Raw genomic sequence first — 20,995 nt, forward strand, 5'->3', positions numbered from 1 at the left:
AAATGTGTTTTTCTCTGCATAAGAAAATCTATGTGAAGTGTGAGACTGTGTGACAAGTGCCAGTTACCTGAGTCTCACGGTCAATGTGACAGAGTTGTTGTATGTAAGTGCCAGATTTTGACAATGAAGAAGGTGAAACAAAACTGATGATCTCTTTAGTTCTACTGCATCAATGTAACTTTGTAATGACACAATTGAAGAACACCACGGGCCTGTACATAAAGATGTTCTTCTACAAAGCGGTGAGTGTAAACAAACAAGAAGCCAAGTCAAGTCAATTTTATTTATAAAGCCCATTATCACAAAACAAGGTTTGCCTCAGAGGGCTTTGAAGCATACGACATCCCTCTGCCCTTAGACCCTCACATTGTCTAAGAAAAAACTCCCCAAAAAGAACCCCTGAAATGGGGTTAATGACAGTACAATAATGACAAAAAGGATAGAGAAAGAGAGAGGGGAGGAGAGAGGGGAGAGAGGGGGAGAGATGCACTGCAATAATGGTAACAAACGCATGTCATATTCCAATAATGATAGGTGTTAAATTACTAAATGCACTCTATGATAGCATGTTATTTTATGCGCAAATATTGTGGGTGTTAATAAAAGTACAATGCGTATATTGATAGTGGAGGCGTAACTTATAATAATGGCAGTAGAAGGTCATGTCAAGCACAATCACGGCATTGGCGCAACCAAGACCCACAACACAGGCGTGGCTTCAGATAGGACTGCTGCAACGGCAAAACCAAGACCACGATCAAGGCAAGCCGGGGTATAGTTTCAGTGCAGCCACAGCACAAGCACGACCAAAGGCAGGGTCACAGCACCAGCACAACTATTACCGCTATCAGGCACAGCCAAGATTGCAGCCAGATCCGGGAAAACTAGGAAACAAGAGAGCAGGATTGCTCCGGAGAGGCAACGGAGTTAGCATAATGCAGTAAACAGACATGAGCATCTGCAGATGGAGGGAGCAAGAGAAGGAAAAAGGAGCTCAGTGTATCCAAGAAAGTCCCCTGGCAGATTAAACCTATGTCAGCCTAACTAGGGGCTGGTCCAGGCAACCTGAGCCAGCCCTAATTATAAGCTTTATCAAAGAGGGAGGTCTTAAGTTTATCCTTAAAAGTGGAAACGGTGTCTAGAAGATGGTTCCATAAAAGTGGAGCGTGGTAACTGAAGGCTCTGGCTCCCATCCTACTTTTGGAGACTTTGGGAACCACAAGTAGCTCTGCATTTTCCGAGCGCAGTGTTCTTGAGGGTTGGTAGGGAATGCACACACAAGAACTGACAGCTGATCACAATAGTACTGCAACATATATCTACACTTTACTGGAGGAGCGTTGATAAACTCAGTAGAGTCGGCAGCATCAACACAGCTCAGTAGTTGTTGTTATTGTTGTCCTCTAGCACATGGCTATTTGCCTGAAACGTAATTTGCATGTGAGAAGTGCAGCCATGACATTCTCACAAGATCCATGCATTGCCAGTGTACACACTGACAGAAGGCAGTGTTTTCAAAATAATTACACTCTGGATCCTGGTTTCTAAAGTTTACGTTTTCAGGCCCTCAAAACACTGCTGTCATGTGGATGAAAGGTCAAACCCCAACAAAAGTTTCACGTTTCATGCAAGAACCGTTGTTTTATAAACAGCCCCTTGGTTACTTACCCTTAGCAACAGAACATTTTGGCACATCCTGTGCTGAATCATCATGAGTCATACATTAGTTACTAAAGCATGTGTTTTATATCCTTATTTTAAAGTAAAAAGGCAATGACTTCCAGTAACATTTTGGTCTCCTAGTCTTTGGAACAATACATTAATATATTTATGCCACATCTACAAGATGGATGAAGAAGAAGAATCTTTAATGTAAAAATCAATTCCATATTCTGTTGAACACTAACTTGCAGCCTCGACCAAGTGTAAACAAGTTTGCACAGTTTTTTGGCTTATTTTTCCATTTACATTATCAAAACATCAAAACACAAAAAAAAGTAGATGGAGACAGAAGTCCACTGCTCTTTCGGTTTGAGCGAAGGTACAGTAAGTGAATCAGTAAGAAATGTTGCAGCCTTTCAGTGCTTTGCACAAAACAGATGTATAATACAGTATTATGTCTTTAAGTACTTCCCGTGTTACTATGTTCAGATACACACTCTGCCATGCATTACCAAACACAGATCATTCTCCACACACTCCAACCACAACAATAACAATAACGATGTGAACTTACCCTTGACACAGCAAAATCTGTAAAAAAGGACAAAAAAAGAGTGTCATATAATTTTACTTTTGTTGCCTGAACCTAGAAAGTCATATACCCCTTTTTCCACAAAAATTAGGACATAACCTTTTTTTTTTTTTAAACAGCGGATAATCGTTAAAAATAGGTTATAGACTGCTTTCTCATGAAGCAAAGCATGTACATACCAGTTACCATTGTTATAATAAACCATGCATAACTTTCAAGTGGAGCAGATACATCTTTACATTTATGCTGCACAGATCAAAGTCATGTCGGCTCAGCTCTGCTCATGTTGCTTGACTGACTTCCTATGCATTTGTGCTGCTGCTCCAGTTCGTTTCCTCTTCTATCTGAACTCTTTTCTGTGCACTAGTTGACTATTAAGATATCAATTGGGTGAGAAAATAGGAATTAGAAGGTGCAGTTATGTGCTATAACAACATCAGAGTTGATCTTTACAAGCTTGCCAGATGGCAAACCGATGTTTTTGCACATTGCATGTTTACAGACATAAAAGATGCTTTACACAGAGATAAACAAGAATAGACAGAGATACAAAAACACATAACAAAAGAGAGAAAAACAAAAAAACGAAATGAGAGACAGTGTGAAAGAGAGACAGACAGAAACAAACAGAGACATATGCAGAGAGAGGAAACCACAGCCTCATCCCTCTGGAATCTGACACGTAACCATGGTAACTTCCTCCACACACTCACAGGAATTGGGGTTATTCTTTTTTTCTCTTAAGGTAGCTCAACACAGTACCTCTTCTGATGAGGCTGCGATATCTCCCATCACAACATCAGTTATACACACACCTACATCTACTGTAATATAGCAGCTATGAATATCAATCAAACAGCTGTGCAGTTCGCTGTAATTACAATGCAAGTGTGAGGACTTTTGAGGTTAATCAGTTTATTCAGTACTATTGAAGACATCTTTCTTTACCATCATCACAAAAAAGTAGCTGCATATTTACACCTCTAGTGAAGTTTGTATAATGCTGTTGTGTGCTAACATTATGATCAATTATGTGTACAACAGGCTCATTTATTGAGGTCACACCCTGCAAAAATACATTAATCATGAAAATCAATTCATTTACCCTTTAAAACCTGGAGCAACACCACTTTTCCTGTGCTACTTTCAGACATCTTTCAAAAGTATTTAAACCTTTGCACTTTTTTTCTGGGAGCAACTTTGGAACCCCTGTCAGGATTGCGCCTATAGTATAGCCCCTGGCAAGCACCACCACAGACTACAACCAATGGCAATTTTTACTTTCAATAACTCTATACAAATATTCTGCTACTGTAATTAAAAGTTGGATACAAATAATGGTTATGATGATGCTGGCGGATTGCTGTTCTGGGCAATCGTGGCACATGGGGAAGCCAAACACCATCTCTTCATCTGTAAGCACATTGTGATGTCACAGAGCTGATTGAAAATCAGCAAAGTTTCCCTTTAATCAATTGCACTCTATACAGTGCATGGTGTATGGTGCCATTTAAGTTGCAGTGCGATTCCATTCAGTGGAAAAAATAACAGTAAATCCTCATATTTTTAGACCTTAAAGCCGTAAATATTTTGTTTATTACCATGAAAAATGTCTTAAATGATCAATTGATTCTTCTGCACATTGTCCGATGCTACATGTTGCGCTCTAGGTATCCTTCCATGTCGGCAGCTGATGTTTCTGGATACCACTACCGCGATGCCATTACTGCGAAGCTGCTACTGTGATGTCAACAAACGCACATAGTGGCATGAATGGTTGGGATTAGGGATGGCACATACTAAGGTGTAGAAAAAAACATCAAAATCAGACAGTAAGCAAACCAACTCTCACATTAAAGTCTGGGGTTTCTTTGATCCATCCACCACCTCTTCCACTCACCCCTCTGTGCTCCTTTTATTACGTCTTTACCAGCAGCATTCAACCTGATGCCATCCAATTGCATTTCATGCACACGTGGCAGGTTCTGTCCGGTCACGTTCTCAGCTGACGCTGTCAAATGGCGTATCATGCAGACCCAAAAGGTAGCTTTTGGCGTCTGGCTCTCACACCAAATGCACTGCAAAAGCAGTGATATTTGATGATTTCGGTGTTGAAAGGGGCTGGATAAGCTGATCTCTTAACTTATGTAATCCTATTTGAGTTGACATAAAAGTTGACATAATTTGGATGCATAGCATATTGTTTTTTGACCACAAAACACATTTCTTTTTGCTTTTCGTGGCCCTTTCTGTCCCCTGTAATTTAATGAAAAATTTAATAACTGCTCATTTTCTACTTCTCACCTTTGTTGTCGGCCTTCAGCTCCTCCTGCAGGAAGTCGCTCTGCCGGTTGCCGAGCACGAAGGCTAAGAAGGAGAGGATGAGGGCATCCAGGATGCCAATGATAGCCAGGATGTAGGCCCAGCGCACCGAGCAGTTGCCCAGGGCGTACCTCCCTGTGTCCTCTCCACACATGTCCCGGATCACCTCGGAGTCCCAGCCGTTCGGGAAGATTACACAGCCAAGCACCAGACACACGGCTGCAGCGCAGAGAGGGAGAGAGGGAGGAATGAAGAGAACCAGGAAATAGGGAGAGGAAAGATTGAATGAATGTGTGTGATGGGTATGGTGGTCACATACACAACAGTGTAATAGCGTTTGGTTGGTGTGATATTGGATCGTGTCAGCAACAGTGTGTGTAACAGTGAGCAGAGCGATGGGTCAAGGTGACAGTTATTTTCCGTTGAAAAGCAGCACAGGAAAGAAAATCAATACAGGAGGAAGGTTGAAGTGGAGAACAAAGCAAGATTGAAAGTCAGGGCAATGTAACAGTAGAGTGAGGAAGGTTGGAAGAGAAAATAGGTTTATGTGTAAAACAGCAGGTTACATGAAGTTAACAAGATGAAAGTGAGAGAAAAGACGGAAGACGGAGGAGAAAAGACAATATTATTTTTTCGTTTCACTCTGGGTTATAAGTCTGCTGTGCTGGTATTTCCAGAATCCTCATCACTCAATCTCTTCCGCTTCCTGTTCTTCTCTCTACACTTCTGCACAGGCAAGTCTTTGAACAGAGACAGAAATGGAGACATAGAACATGCTAACATGAAGGAGAGAGAGAGTAAGAGAGTAATGAAATGTTTCTGGCTGCCAAACAGAAGCCAGTTGATGCATTTGGACCTGAGATGTCAGCATTTTAATTTCTAGCTCAGTGAAGTTTCTCGTCCATGTTGTCAACTATTTTTTAACATCAGATCATTCATACATTGTGATTGGTGAGATAAGAATGTTGAATGAATCACACATAAACCTTATTGCAAGATTATTTATGCGTTCAGATCTGTGCTGGCTTCTAGGTTAGATTGATAAATGAGGGCCATTTTTTCTCAGTTTTTTCATTTCTAAACTTGCATCCATGAGCAACTTTTTGAGCTGATGCTCCTCTTCAGTCTGTGTCCAAAGTCTAGAAGTAATCCTCCCGACACCTCGAAAGTTTGCTAATTAATACATTAAATATAGTTTGTTTGCAGCAGGCTTCTGATAACCAAGAAATAGTCTCAGCACAGCACATGCTGTAAAAACCATAGCTTTTTATGTGATCATCTTTGTTCAGACCACACACGAACACACACACACACAGGTGGTTGGTTTCCTCTGATGCTGACGTTAACCATAATGCCTTGAGAGACTATTTTCTCTTCCTCTGCACAAATTAAAATGCATTCCAAATATGTGTATTATAAACACTCCCACATTATATCAGAGGGCCTCCGTCTTTGTGTGTTTGTGCACATTTGGCACAAATGTTTTTATCCTGTTCTCCTGTGGAAAAACTGTGTGTGTGCATGCTCCCAAAAGGCCGGAGTAGTCCCCTGGTGTGTAGAGGGTCCAGCTGAGGCCAGGCTGGCCCTAACAGATGGGTCCCTGAATGCCTCATTTACTGGACCACTGCTACTGTTGGGAGCTGTGCACAGACCAGAGGAAGCCCAGCTGATGCACAGCTCAGTGTGTGCAGGGACAGCCAGGACTGAAGGTTTCAGCTGATGTGAGAAGAGTGAGGAGGAGGAAATCCCCACTGTCTCTGAGACTGAGCTGCAGGGGCTCCGAGGAGCTAATGATATACATCCACTTTAGTAAGACTAAGAATATGGCAGCACAGTGAAGATTTATGGGGCCACTATTGTAAGCTACTGTTGGCCACTATGTGTGGAGAGTTGTGTAACAGTATCTCAATCCATGTGTATGAAATCAGATTTTTTTAATGTCTAAAAGAATCTCTAAATACAAATTGAAATGTGTGAGTGTACTGGAATCTGCAAACTAGTATTTAGAATGTGTGTGTGCGTAATCAGATTTGCTCATGCGTAGAAAAAAAAGAAAGTGAAACAGCCTTCCATATCTGTATTTAGATTTTCAAATGTATTGAGATTTTTAAATGTGTAGGAAAAAGCTGTATATTAATGGCTGATAGGTCAAAGTATTTTGCTCCAAAGCTGGAAATACAGACAAGTCATTAGTTACAACTTCAGCATGATTTATTCCTCTGTGTTGAATCAATGCCGTTCCTACTATGCAGGCTCAAGGTTGCATAGAAGCATACCCAATGCCTGATGTGCACCTCTCTAGAAATGTAACTATGCATTACAGCAACGCAGACCTCCTGTTTATTTTTGTAGATTGAAAACCACTTCTCTGTGGAAACATAGCTTTTATTTGAATTTTCTTGCATCCTGACAATAAATTGTGACAATAATTCAGCCTTCACACAATAGCATTTTAAGTCTAGTGTGTTATTTATCCTGCCTTCATATGATCATATTCATATTTATTATAGTATTTGCTGTTTCACATCAGTTGTATATACACAGAATTTTGGGGCAACAGTTATATAGACTTCACCTGTCTCAAAACTACTCCGCAATACTACATACAATTTGTCCCAAACTGCAAATGAAAAAAGGTGGATGGTGAAATAGTGAGCAGGCACACAGGTGAGTGCATGTGCTCTGGTGTTTGTGTCAGATGTCTGGAGCTCCTCGCAGCACTGACCCTTGTAAGATTTGGGAAAGTTTTACAAGCTGCTGAACATGTCCCAACTATCCACGATTCCTACAGACGCTGTGCAGGTTTGAGCTGTGTTCCCTCTGTGTTTGCTGGCACACTGAAAACATGACATCCAGTTTGTGCAGCATGCTTTGAAGGCAGCCACGACGGGTTTAATGTGGTTTGAAGAGTGTGTGTGTTCCCTGTGGTTTTCCTTTAGTCCTGCCTGGCTGACACAAGTGAACAAGACTCAGTCTTAATAATTCATCCAGCCTCGCTTAGATGTGTGTCACGGGTGCTGAGAGGGTTACACTGCCCAGCAGAAAACCCTCCTCCTTATGACCCTGTGTGTGTGTGTGTGTGTGTGTGTGTGTGTGCTCTCATGTATGCTAGAAACATCAAGGATTTAGGATTGTCTGTAAATTAGTTCACTCATGTGAAAAGAAATTCTGTGTGTCTGTGTGTGTGTGGCCTGGCTTTCTAGATTGCCGCTGACTTGATCCCATTTTTGTGACACTATACTTTGAAGTGGTACTTTGTTGCTTCTCTTGCAGTCACTCAGTGTTCTCCTCACACACTGAGGCTTTATTTCAGCCTCTCACTCCACAGTAATAATGCACACTGACAATAGGGGCCACAGTAAAACTTGAGCATCATCTTGACTGTCTCCACTAAAAGAATGGCCATTCTTCAGCTCCATTATGAAACTGTTTCACATTCACCAATCTGCAAAATTCCATGAAATCTCTGTGTGTCACATTTTTAGTTGGGCTGTGAAACGACAAATTTTTAAAACTCGCAGAGTTAATTAATCGCAGAATTTCAATAGTTAATTGTGATTGATGGCATTTTTTAATCACATCCATCAATCAATTCCATTATTTTGCATAGAAAAACAGCAATGAAGTCCATATTAACAAAGTGAAGCAACTCTTACTAGAATGTCTTGATTAGGAATCAAATGACAGCAAAATCTGCATAGGACTAGCATAAAGTGGGTATGTCTGCAATGAGAACACTCATTTTCATTCAAACATATGGAGGTCAAGGGACGAGAAAAGAAGGCGTTATGTACAGACCTTAATCCCATCCCGTTAAACCAATAACCTGTTAACGCATTTTTAGTCATTAAACCATGAAAACATTAATGTTCATTACATCATTATAAACTCAACTTGTTGGACATGACATATAATAGCAAGCAAGCATCGTTCTGCTCGCACTTTATGATTTAAAGCATGTTTATCCCCATCACAAGGTGGAGAGGGTTGACAGGAATCTGGATTTATTGAAAAAGTAGAATAGTACGTAGGTCCCAAAAATCTTGGACTCCTCAAATGTCTCTTTTGCCAAGCCTTCTGCTTCCTCTCCTCCTCACTGTCAGCAATGCTTATTAAAAAAAAGAAGAGGGGGCATGGCTCTACTGTAGTCCACATTAGATGATGTGGAACACTGAACATTCCAACACCCATACTACCACACAAAATGGTATGCCAGAAAAAGATTTAGTATGTACCAGTACATAGTATCTCAGATGTGGTATGTCAAAAATACCAGGATGCTCTACCACATATGGTTGGATTCGGCAGTATGTTCATCCAACTAGAGCACATGGGCTGGTACCATGCAGGGTAAGCCCAGCAACTACCTGTGCAAGTCCAGCCTGTTGTCATTCAGAAATCATAACACTCTGCTTTTGGTTTAAGTACGCAAGTGACGCCACAGAACGGCATCAGTAATGGGTGGATGGGTACCGCTCACCCAGATTTTGGTGCAGGTGTCTGGTGTTTGCTTCCCATTCAAATGCTTTGCATTCACAAACAATAATAAAGATGGAGAAGAACATAGGTTGTGAATGCTTCACATTCACACCCAATTAGTAATGTGTAAGTATAGCTGTGAAACGCACCAGGGGTCTGTGTGTATGTGTGTGTCTGTGTCCTGGCTGTTTGCTGTATTTGGCCTGTCAGTGTGTATACTGCCGCTGTGTGTTCCTTGGACTTTCTCCCGTTCATGTGACTCATCTCATCCTCACAACAAACACACTGACCATCCTCCTCACTGTCCTCATGTCTGTTTATCGTCTCGCCATGTGCACAGGGTCTCTGAACTGAAGGCAGATGCATATTTTACTCCAGCTCCCCAGCCCCTCCTTCTCATAGGTCCGGCCAGTTGCCACAGCAACCCCCACCTCCCTTCCCTTCCTGCATTGGGATCCCTCCATCTTTTCACCTTTATCGTCTGCTCCTCTTTCTGTCTCTCTTTTTCACTCCCTGTCCTTCATCTAGTTCTGTCAGCCTGCTTCTCCATCATGCTCCCTCCTCACTCCTTTTTATCTCCCTCATTCTTTCTTTTCCTCAACTCCCTCTACCTGCTCATGCTTTCTTTCTTTCTTTCTTTTCCTCGTCTTCCTCTCCTCTTCACAATCTCAATAGGATCATGACTGCATCTAATGTTTCACAAATTGGGGGACCGTAGGGGATACTGTGTCTATGTGTGTTAGTGTGTGTGTGCATGCGTGTGTGTGTGTGTGTGTGTGTGTGTGATCATACATCTTGTCCTCGTGTTGTGCTGACAGTTGTAGGAGCACAGCTCAAGGAATAATTGGTTGTATCGACTAATGCTGCATGTGTCACAGTTGCACTAATTGTGAAGCCAAATATCTAAATTCTGTGCAAATCACACACACACACACACACACACACCCCTTAACCTTAAAATCTGTCCATCTCTGTCATGCAAACATGCACTTATAGTGAACATTACAACAACGTAAGTCATTATACCATCTTACCCAAGTGTTTTCTAACAACAATATCGACTCCACCTGCCATGGCAGCATGATACGCGACCGGAAGGAACCTGTTGGGTCCGCATGATATGCCACTAGACATCATCAGGCTGAAACACTGCCAGTAATGATGTTTGTTTCCTAATGCTAACCATCCATGCCAGCATGCTGTTACTGAGTTGCCATTTGCTTTTAATGCCTAAATATAACCACATTGCTTTTGTAACATTATCCCACCAATGTGCTTTTTTGACATCTCCCATCGGTAGTTGCATCCTGGAATATCGTGCAGACACAGAAGGATATCCAGAGTGTAATATGTAGACGTGACAAAGCAGCAATATGTGATGACTTGGGATGAGAACGGATTGGAGGAGCATGTGAAATCACCTGTGTGGTGTCCCATGGGAGTGCAGGGCCTCTCAGTGAAGCTTAATGCATACACCAATCCAACTGCCATGACCATGACCCTTACCTTACAATACAAGGAATTTTGGGTTGGGTCTTTTGTTTTTTTTTGTTTTTCTTTTGTCATTTTGGCTATCATTTTTTATTATTTTGACAACATTAAACTTCCCACAAGTAACACCTCAAAATACACCTCTGAAAGGTCATATGGCAGACAATCACAGGTTTTATACAGTAAATATTTCACCCCATTTAAGTAAACAATTTTATTTTGAGGTTAAAAATAAATGCAATTGCAAATGTGGCTATTAACCCCTGATTGCACATGATAACTTTATGCAAATAACTACAGTAAGCACGGAAGGTAAAGGTTGAAGCAGGAGGTGCTAACTTGCACAGCAAATATGCTTTGAGGGAAATGCAATGCTGCACATTTGGCAAAACAGTTTAACAGTATATACATGTAGTGCTACTTCAAAAAACAATAACCTCGCATTCTATAACTAACATTTTATCCTTTTGCAGATATGTTAAATAAATGATGTATATATATACTTAAATTAGCTATGAGAAATTGAAAAAGTGCTCATCTATTTTATTTTCATTTTTTCTTGCATGTTCAAGTCTGAGATGGTGTTTTTTCCTGGGCTGTTTAAGCCTTGAATGAACAGAGTCAGTTAGGTCATCTATCCCACCTCCTCACAGTCTGTACACACACTTTATTAATGCCTCTAAAACCCCAAAGCCTCAAAGGTACCTGGGAAATGCAGTTCTTTTGTTCTTCTGAAAGGAGAGGCAAAAAAATGAAGAAAAAAAAAAAAACTATAACAAAATTGATGTGTGTTTCATATTCTGAGAGAGCTCCACTGAGAAAGACACAAAGAGAGGAGATTAGTTATTTCCTCTTTTGAGCCCCTGAGCTTTTATTTAATATTTTTTTAAATCTTGTTACACTGCAGCTCATGGCCTCTTTAAAGACTGTAAATTTTCCAGCAGTAAATACACGACTTCATAGACTTGTGTTTGTTTTACTTGCTCATTTTCTTGCAGCGGTGCAATGACACTGTTGGATTTTCACATGTGGATTACGAACTATGATAGGTGAGGAGGGGCATTAATAAGTCCTCATGTTGTTATGGAAATGCTGAAAAAATGCAAAAATTTGCATTTAAGAGTTCTTTTTAAAAATCCTCTCTCTTGATGCCTCCTACAACAATTGTCAACAAAAAGGCTCCAACTATGGAAAATATTTGGCAAAGTACTCTTCTCCTCTGCAGCTTTCAACATCCAGAAACAGAGGCTTTGCTGCCACTCTTGTTGTCACTCGTGGCAATTCACACACAACTGAGAGAGTGGCACAAAATGCAAAGTTTATATTCATTATTTCGTGTTGTTAAAAGCAAGGTAAAAACCTAAAATCTGAGTTGCCCCTTTATGTTACAGTTTTTCTCAATTGCTTAATCATTTCTCAAATGGGGATGAATATTCTCAAAACAACATGTGCAAACCCTCAAACCAGTGGGCACTTGTTCACAACAGATTTGAATTTCTAGTTCCTTCCAACAAATTGCAAATGCCTTTGCATGTCTTACAGGCAGAACAGCACTCCACAATGGTGGTGGTGGTGGTGGTGGGGGGGGGGGTTGTTTTTTATTGCCACTGTCCTATTTTTGACTGTATTGATATCCACTTTGAGGATTCAGGATTCAAGGTTAAATTGCAAGTCAACGTGCTGTGTCTGTCAGGCATATAAACATGAATAACATCACAGCAATATGGATTCCTTGGTACAAACTGGTAAATTGGCTGTCAGGTGAAACTTGAACTTGACTAATGAAGGGGGAGTTTCCCACATCTCAGATCACCAAATCATATTTTATGTAAAGTTAGCCGGCAGGTGCTACCAATGAGTGTGAATGTTGTCAGACATTTAAGTATGGACCTGGACCACAGCAGAATCGACATTTCTGAACATGTTGTTGTTTTTTGTACTTTTTTTAATACTTTTTTTTTCTTATTTTTGGTCATTTTCTTTTGACTTTTTTTTTAGTAGTTTCTTGCTAACTTTTGGGCAATGTCTTGTGAAGTTGCTCATTTCCTTCTTGCCATGTTTTTGAAAGAAATCAAACCAATTTGCTCCGGTTTCAAAGGTTTTGGAATAGTATCTATCGATGTCCTTTACAGATGACCACAGAAGACCTAATGTCAATTGCAGCATTGTTACCTTTAGAAATAAACTTTTAACTTCCATATAACAATTTGATCAAATCCAAATTTTGAAACTGGCAGGTGACTTTTGGCAGTTGCCACCAGTTAAAGATGCTAACATCTTTTCTTCTCACTTCTTTAGCTCGCTCAGAGTGTATATCCCTTCTATTGTTGACCTCCTACGATGATGTCAGTGCTGTTGTGGAGATTTCCCCCGCTGATTTGAACATTTGTGCTCTTAAAAGCCTTGATGACTAAATACATCACCAGCACACTTCTTGTTCCAGTGCCTGTCCATTGATTTACACTGAATGAAAAAAATGTGATAAAATGTGTCATGTAACATATGGATGAGTGATCCATGTTGGTCCAGTTAACACACTCCAAAAAATGTCAAGCACTAATGAACCAGAGAGAAACTCTGAGTCACAGAGGAGATAAACACAATACTGCCTGAAGGACGGAGCTGACACATACTGTATATAGTACACGGGATATATGAATAAAACATTCTATTGCTGTTTGTTTTACAGATGTTGCAGGACATCAATGGAATTACCAACCTTGTTATTTTCTCGAGTTTAGGAGTACTAAGCATGCAGTGGTGTTGAAAAAAAAAATACAAACTGCTTTCCGAGTAGCATGTGTCCCAAAATAGGCCATTAACTCTGAATATAGAGAGTCTTTATGTAATGTTGGATTTGGAGGGTCCAGTGAACTGTGTCTAAGGCTGCAGACACACAGAGCGGCTCACACATGTATCATCATCTGCCCCGGACCAAACACCAGATTAGACTCAGCAGTCAGCGTCACACATGTCTCAGGTCACTTCAGAAAAGAAACGGTGAGGGCTCATTAGAGCAAAGGGGCCATTTTAAACAAGAGTCAAGCTTGCGTCATCATATCTGTTGTGTAATGTTCTTCTCTTGATTTGCAGCTCAGTTTACTTCCAGTTGCTCGAGCATTGCTGTGTGTGGAAAGCTGATGCTGCTCCATGCAAGCATCCAGACGGTGATTGTTTTCTCTGGGTCTGTATAATTTTGTGCCAGTGTTTTTTTGTGTTTGCACAATGTTTCTGCAGTGTATCGTTTATCCAGATAAACATTGATAAAACTGTATCAATGTTTGAGGTGTTTTCCACAAGAACCACGTCTTACAATCTCCTAACCCAGGATTTCCACCGTTTGCATGTGTATTGCATTTACTGCGGTTTTACTCTGTGCTCCCTCATCTGTCAATTCCCACAGGTTGCAGTTTGAGTCCAACATGGCACAGAACTACCGAATCAGTAATTATAGAATCGCGCACATTTTATCAGTACAGCAAGTAATAACTCAGTTCACTCCAATAACTCCCAATAAATTGTTGTCGGTAGTGAGACCTGTATTAATACAGGCCTGGATCCACTCATTTTGACATTTTGTTGATGTAGTTAAGTGAAATACAATCAGATGCTAACATGGAGTTTTTTATTCAGAAAATTAAATGGGTGTTTTAATGTTGTGTCACTGTCTGATTTCCTGTCTGCTCTGCGTTAAATTCAGCTGAATTTATGCGAAGTGCTCAGGCGTCCTGTAAAAATAGGAGCCCTGCATATCTGATCTGCAAGCATCCAGACACCGGGAGCTGAGATGGAGTCGATACACAACGCAGTGGAGCAAGTGGATATTAACACATAAACTAGAGTATAATATATTTGCTCCATCTACCGTGACGGCGCACAGCTGGACTGCACACGAATCTGGTGGAAATTAGGGGTAAGATTTAACTATGTTTATATGTAATGTGCTCTTGCTCACTATTACATTAGATCTCAACACAGGCTGTTCTCATGTACTGTTTGTACATTTTACTACGAAAAATAATGCACCAAAAGTCGTACATATGATGTAATGTTGAGCCAATGATACATGCATTACTCAAAAATTTTGGAAGGTTGCAATCACGTGACCAGTGTGCTGATAATAGTAAAGGAAGAACTGGTCCAGTTAGTAGAAAGCAGCGAATGGGTCACAAAACGCAGGATTTTAGGACCTTGTAAACTCTGAGTAAACAAATTTTAGGCTATGTCCTCACCATTCTTCTTTTCCAAAACTTAACCAAAGTAACTTAACTTGTATTAATCTAATGATGCCCAGCCATGCTCCTTTTCCCTTCCTTTAATGTTTAGCACATAATATTATTCTTTGGATATCACAGGATCCAATGTATGAGGACATGTTGATCAACCTCAGGTGGCCCAAATCATCGCCCCACAAAAACAGGAAGGAAAATTTGGAAGTCAAACATTAGACCCCACGTACATTTAGAGGACAGCAAGGATTGCACACATATTTACTGAGCATCAGTGAACAACAACACACAATATTAGGAAATGCTTCTGCTAAAGACCTTAATATCTAAAGAAAAAAAAGTGATTTCAGAGTGATTTCATCCACCGACGGGCTTCACAGGTACATGTATTTTACATTGCATTGGCCTAAATCCTCAAGCAACCCAGTAGGAAAACTTCTGGTATTGCTGATAGCTGGCAGCAAACAAAATAGGACCTTTTTTAATTTAGAAAATATCACTAAACTCTTTGACTATGTAGTTCCAAAAACCTGATATATAGTTACCTCGCCAAGAATATGTATATCACTTAAATAAAATATCAATGCAACATACCCTTTTCTCTATGATTTACAAATTGTTATCCATCTTGTTATGAATAGAAGGTGTTATATGTAATCTGTGAAAAAGTTTGTTTCAAGTTTCCTTCATTACATTGCAAGTACAGACTTCTTGCCAGTCATCCTCTGTGTGTTCATTGTCAAATGTATTCCCTCCCACATCCATGTTAAATGCTGTGTAAGATGGGTAAACAAATGGGATGTTAATGGAGAGGAGCAGCTGAAAGAGATGCTCTTCTAATCCGATACTCCGATAATCTAGACCCCTGAGTTTGGGGGTATTAGGCAAAGGCAGTGTGAAGCTGAAATGTGTTTCAATGAAGCAAAGTATTCCGTTAGAAAACTTCAACTGCCTGAGGCCTCGCTCTTTAAACCAGCATACAAATCTAAATGGTCACAAAATCAATAAATATATATTAGCTACTGATTGACAATTTGTTATTGTATGCCAATTACATCATTATCTCCCAGCATGTGTTGGGCTGAGAGGAAATGCATTTCCAGGCCTGCCATAGAACAAGTTACTGTTCTTCTTCTACCATGGACAGTTTAATTGAATTAAAAGTCCTAAGTGGTTCTGATCACTTCTCTAGAGATAGAATGAGGTATCACAATTACTGTTAATAATGTAATATATGAACTACTGAAGTTTAGTACACTGGGGAGAAGTAAATACGCTTTATTGATATGCACATTAAAGCTGCATTCACTGATTTTGGCCTCTTGGTGGCAGCAGAATAATCTGAAAAGACGACAATAAAATGTTATCAACATATAAAGTTTATGACTGATTCAAACAGTTGTTTATTTCAAAAGGTTTTTCAACCCATACAACCACATATGTCAACACACTGTCAGTCCCAATCCATCAATACTGATGCTTGGTCGGTGGCCCTACAAGTCAAAATCACTGTCTATACCCCCTAGGCTTCAGTTTTGAACACTAAGGGATGGCGTGTCAATTTATAGTATAGCATAGTATTGTAGAAACACTAGTACATTACGCTGTTATGAAAATAACATTGACTTTTGGTTTGGTTTAGTTGCTCATCACAGAATAAAACCATGTTCAAGCTGCAAGCAGCAATGAAAGGGCCCTTGCACCAACTAAGACACCAACTAAAGCAGTCGTTCATGACTGTGAAAGTTGGATAATGCACGTAGAGAGGTTGGACCCTGGAGTGAGCTATTTCACATGGTGTAGTACTTCCAGCAGCAATTTGGTGGCAGTGGAGGAGACACAAATTCCATGCCGTCTTGGTATACATAATTTGTAGACCAAATCATGGAAATATCATGTAACTCCAGTGATAATTGGCTTACTTGGTCTTGCCAGTAGATGGCGCTATTAAGAGTAGTGAATATTGTTATAAAGATGTCTACAGGGTTGGACCCTTATCGTACCAAAAGTTTCAGGCCGATCAGACAATGTACATCAAAGTTACAACAATGTCCTGTTTTATGTCAAGAAATCAAACCTGTAGGACAAGTTTGCCAAAGCACGAGACCCAAAATTGACAAAAATCAGCACAGAATTCAAAATGGTCGATTTCCTCTCAGGTTTGGGGGCTGGATCCATGAGGCTTTTTGTGTGTCTGGGCATGTTACATAAGTGTACTGATTTTTGTAAATGTAGGTTAAACTGGGCATTGGGGCTACACGTTAGGGGCGCTGCGGAGCCACAGCCGTTTCCAAAACCACCAAAAAATGAACATTTTCACCAGGCCTGACAAGAATACCACTTTTCATGGGTTTTTGGGCATGTCTAGGCTTCCAAAAATGCGATTCATTGGGAAGAAAAATAATAATTCCTTGCATTCAAAGAGGGTCCTCACACGGTTTGTGCTCGGGCCCCAATTAGTGCTATCACCACACAGAAATGGATTAAGATGTCAACATTCATTCTGGGACCAGTAAAACCAAACAATCATTTAACCATTCTTTAAATTTTGGCACTCTGCATATGAGCACATCTTCTTGAGCCTCTTTTATTTACAGAACATCTCCACTGATCTTACACATCAAAGTCTGTTTGGGGAAATGGAACCTCTGGAAATGTATTTAGCCACTTTCAAAATAATCTAAATTCAGAACTCTACACAATAATGTGGTTCTGTACATGATTTTTCTCCCTCTATCCTTTCTCTTTTTGTGATAGTTTAGGTGTTGGTCATTTGGTCTGAGGCAGAGCAGCTGTCCCTCTGCTGTTTCTGACTGGGAGAGCATCTGTTGTGAAGTCCTGCAGTCTGCTGGCATGATGCAGAGCTCCTTCACGCCCAGCAGCCAGAAGAAGCCCCGGTGTGGAGATGCACCACAGAGCTGATTAAACTATCATCTGCAGCCAGCCCAAGATCATTAGGCCCAGCTCCAGTTCCATTAGGCTGCTTCCTCACTGACACACACACACACACACACACACATACACACACACACACACACACAGGGCCTAATACTGGCATACCTGCACCACATTTTATCCCATCATACTGTCCATGTGATGCCTTCTTGCCAGACAAACAATATTGAATACAACAATGTGATTAATTCAATTGTTGAATTTTGCGCCATATTTTATCATTATCTCTTCTGAGGTCAATGACCATATGTCTTTGTACTACTTAATGCAAAAAATATAAGCTTTAACAAACACAAGCAATTCATCATTTTACAGTTTGACAAACACAACATTGTATACAGCAAACATATATAGCTGCTTATTCATGTTGGCCAGAACTATGTGCTATAAGATGAATTGATGCATGAATTATTATGAATAACATTGTTTAGCTATTCAATTATGAAAACATTCAATCCCAGTGGAACTTCACACCTGGTAAACATATACAAGTATCACCAGTACTTAATTTATCCTTAATCCATTCAGAAATACAGGACAAATTGGGATGAGCCTGTATTATATGGGACATGTGTCAACCCTAGCACACTCCCACACACACACAGTCACACTCTACCATAAATTGGGCACATTTAGGTGACCCATGCTCAATGATCTGAGGAATCTGGTTGGGCTGTAGCTAGTGATCATGTCAGAAATATAGGGAGCCATACCATTTAGGGCCTTGTGGACAAGCAGTAATATTTTGAAATCACTTCTGTACTGTACCGGCAGCCAGTGGAGTGTTTTCAGTACAGGTGTGAAGTGTTCCATTTTCCTAGTCCCAGTTTACACTCTCGCTGCAGCATTCTGAATGAACTGGAGCCTACCAGTTGTCTTTTAAGGAAGTCCAGCAAAGAGAGCATTACAACTATCTAATATGCTGGAAATTAATGTATGGACCAAGTTTTTGGTCCATACATTAATTTCCAGCAACATTAGTTTGGAAATGGTGTTTTTTAAATGTTAGAAAGCTATCTTTCTGTGGTGGTAGTGATGTAATGTTAGAAGTTAGAAGTTAGGTTCCTGGCATGCTCACTGTGATTCATGTAAAATGCTGATAATACTGATTCAATTTCCTGCCTTTGCACTTTTGGACCTATTATCAGAATTTTAGTTTTTCTTTGTTAAGTTGTTAAAAGTTTTGAGACATCCAGTGGTTGACGTCATCAATGCATATAACAAGCTCATTTACCAGACTGGGGTCGTCTTGGGAAAGTGAGACAAAAAGCTGTGTAAAATCAGCATAGGAATGACAGAATACATGTGTAGGTTGAAAATAAGTGGACCAAGAATTGACCCTTGTGGGACCCCAAAAGAAAACGCAGGCTTCTTTAGATGTAATGTTTCCAAGGGAAACAGAGAAAATCCTTCCCTTTAAATAGATTGAAAGCAACTGAAGGACAGGTCTGGATAAACCAATACACTTTTTGAAAAGTCTATTTAGCAGAGTGTTGAAAGCGGCATTGAGGTCTTACAGCACTAGAATAGAGAGTTTATTCGCATCTCTGTTGATTTTGAGATCATTGACTATTTTTACCTGAGCTGTTTCAGAGCCGTGATTCACTCTAAAACCCGACTCATGCACATTATACAGGCTTTACAGGGTGAGGTAAATATGCAGACAAGTTTTCAATGATTTTTACTTATAACAGGAAGGTTTAAGATTTGTCTATAGTTGCAAGTCAAACTCCAATTTACAACAACTTGCTCATATCCCAGCGTCCCTCACTGTGCTATCTCTGGCAGCAAGGAAGTCTTGATGGTCAGATGTGATGGGTTTTGCATGCCGCAGAGAGTAATTGGTCTGGGCTTAACCTCTAGGGAGAGAACTGAAAATTATGGGTACACAGAGTGGGCTGCTGTGATGTGAAACCCTGGGCAGTCTCCCCTCTCATAGTAGATTAGCTCTGCAGTAGCAGGGTCTCGGTTTGCAGCACACTTACAAACACATATATACACTATATATTCAATCCTGTCTGTTATCTGTTGGATTTCTTTACCTCTTTATTGTCATTCTTTTTCACTCATATTCAGTGTAATCATTTTAGCATCCATTAAATGTCTTTCTTCTCTATCTGTCGTCTCTTGCAGGTCGCTCTTAAGTCATCAAATTACTTATATATTCTCCATAAGAATACTTAAGAAGATGAAATCCATAATAGAGATGTTTGCTTCATGTTGCTCTGCCTCCCCTGTGAATTCAGGATGGCAATCAGAACACTTTGCTGAAGCCCTCCTCCTCTTTTGTCTTTCTAGCTGTAAATGGAAGTGAATTTACTGCTCTGTCTCTGTGTATCAGTGAAGAGCTCTCTCTCTCCTACACAACTCAGACACAAGGGCTGCACTGCTGCCACCACACAACTCTCTTTCTGAGAGGCTTTTGCCAATGCTGAGAAGACGGAGCTGTGTCCTCGTCACATGCATTCCCATTGTGGACAGATATTATGTGGGCTGGCATGCTGCAAGGGATGGTTATCATTATTTGCTGTTGTCCTTTCTCATCAATATTAACAATAGCTGTGATGATTTTAAATTGAAAGAAATGGTCATTACGTTATAGACTTTAAAGCTTATGATTCACTTTTCAGTTTACAAATATGTTCTGGTAATGTTTCAACTTATGGGAATGCCTAGTTTGTAATATAGTTTGTGTAGTTCCAGTCCGGTCTCATTCTGAAGTTGTCTCCCTTCGTCAATGATTTCAGCATAAGACAGCAATGCCAAAAGCTACCTTTCACAGCAGTATGATACGCTGCAAATGGAACATTTTGCAATGTAATGATATGCTGCCAGTAGGTAGGCAATATAATAAACAGATGGGTGGCATCAGTTGATAACACAGCCGGATTAAACCTATGGTGTGCGACTGTCAAAATTGCAGGGAAGGCGATTGGCAGGTCACAGAATCAACTCAACATTATCTGACAGTGCTGTATAGAGGAAGGCCAAACATATAATTGCAGGTTCCTCACATCCATTACACTCAGAAATTGAGCTGCTCCTGTCTGGCCATCGATTTAGGGTCCCAAAAACCAGTTCTTTAGTCCCTATGCCATTGGGGCAATGAACACAGAATTATTGTATTAGGAAACTACTGTTTTGTAGGCTGTGCTCTCTTTTATTATTTATTTATGTATTTTCCACAGAGGTGACAATAAAGTCTATCAATCTATCTATCCATCCAGCCATCCATATATGTAGTGCCAAAACGTAGAGTGAAAAT

The 20,995-nt window shown here is 40.2% G+C and overlaps 1 protein-coding gene across 3 annotated transcripts in view; it reads right to left on the reverse strand.

Moving 5' to 3' along the window:
* Window positions 1–20,995, reverse strand: part of lhfpl4a (LHFPL tetraspan subfamily member 4a) — a 48,179-nt gene that overhangs the window by 19,574 nt on the left and 7,610 nt on the right. For all 3 annotated transcript variants that reach the window (XM_088082812.1, XM_042497012.2, XM_088082813.1), the window contains exons 2-3: window positions 4,559–4,795; window positions 2,237–2,253 (exon numbers count right to left, since the gene is read on the reverse strand). In XM_088082812.1, coding sequence (XP_087938938.1) covers window positions 2,237–2,253; window positions 4,559–4,795 — 254 coding nt within the window. The remainder of the gene's footprint in view (window positions 1–2,236; window positions 2,254–4,558; window positions 4,796–20,995) is intronic.

This window comes from Plectropomus leopardus, chromosome 2 (assembly GCF_026936395.1).
Source record: "Plectropomus leopardus strain MGB_pleo_1.0 chromosome 2, ASM2693639v1, whole genome shotgun sequence".
NCBI classification, from domain to species: Eukaryota; Metazoa; Chordata; class Actinopteri; order Perciformes; family Serranidae; genus Plectropomus; species Plectropomus leopardus.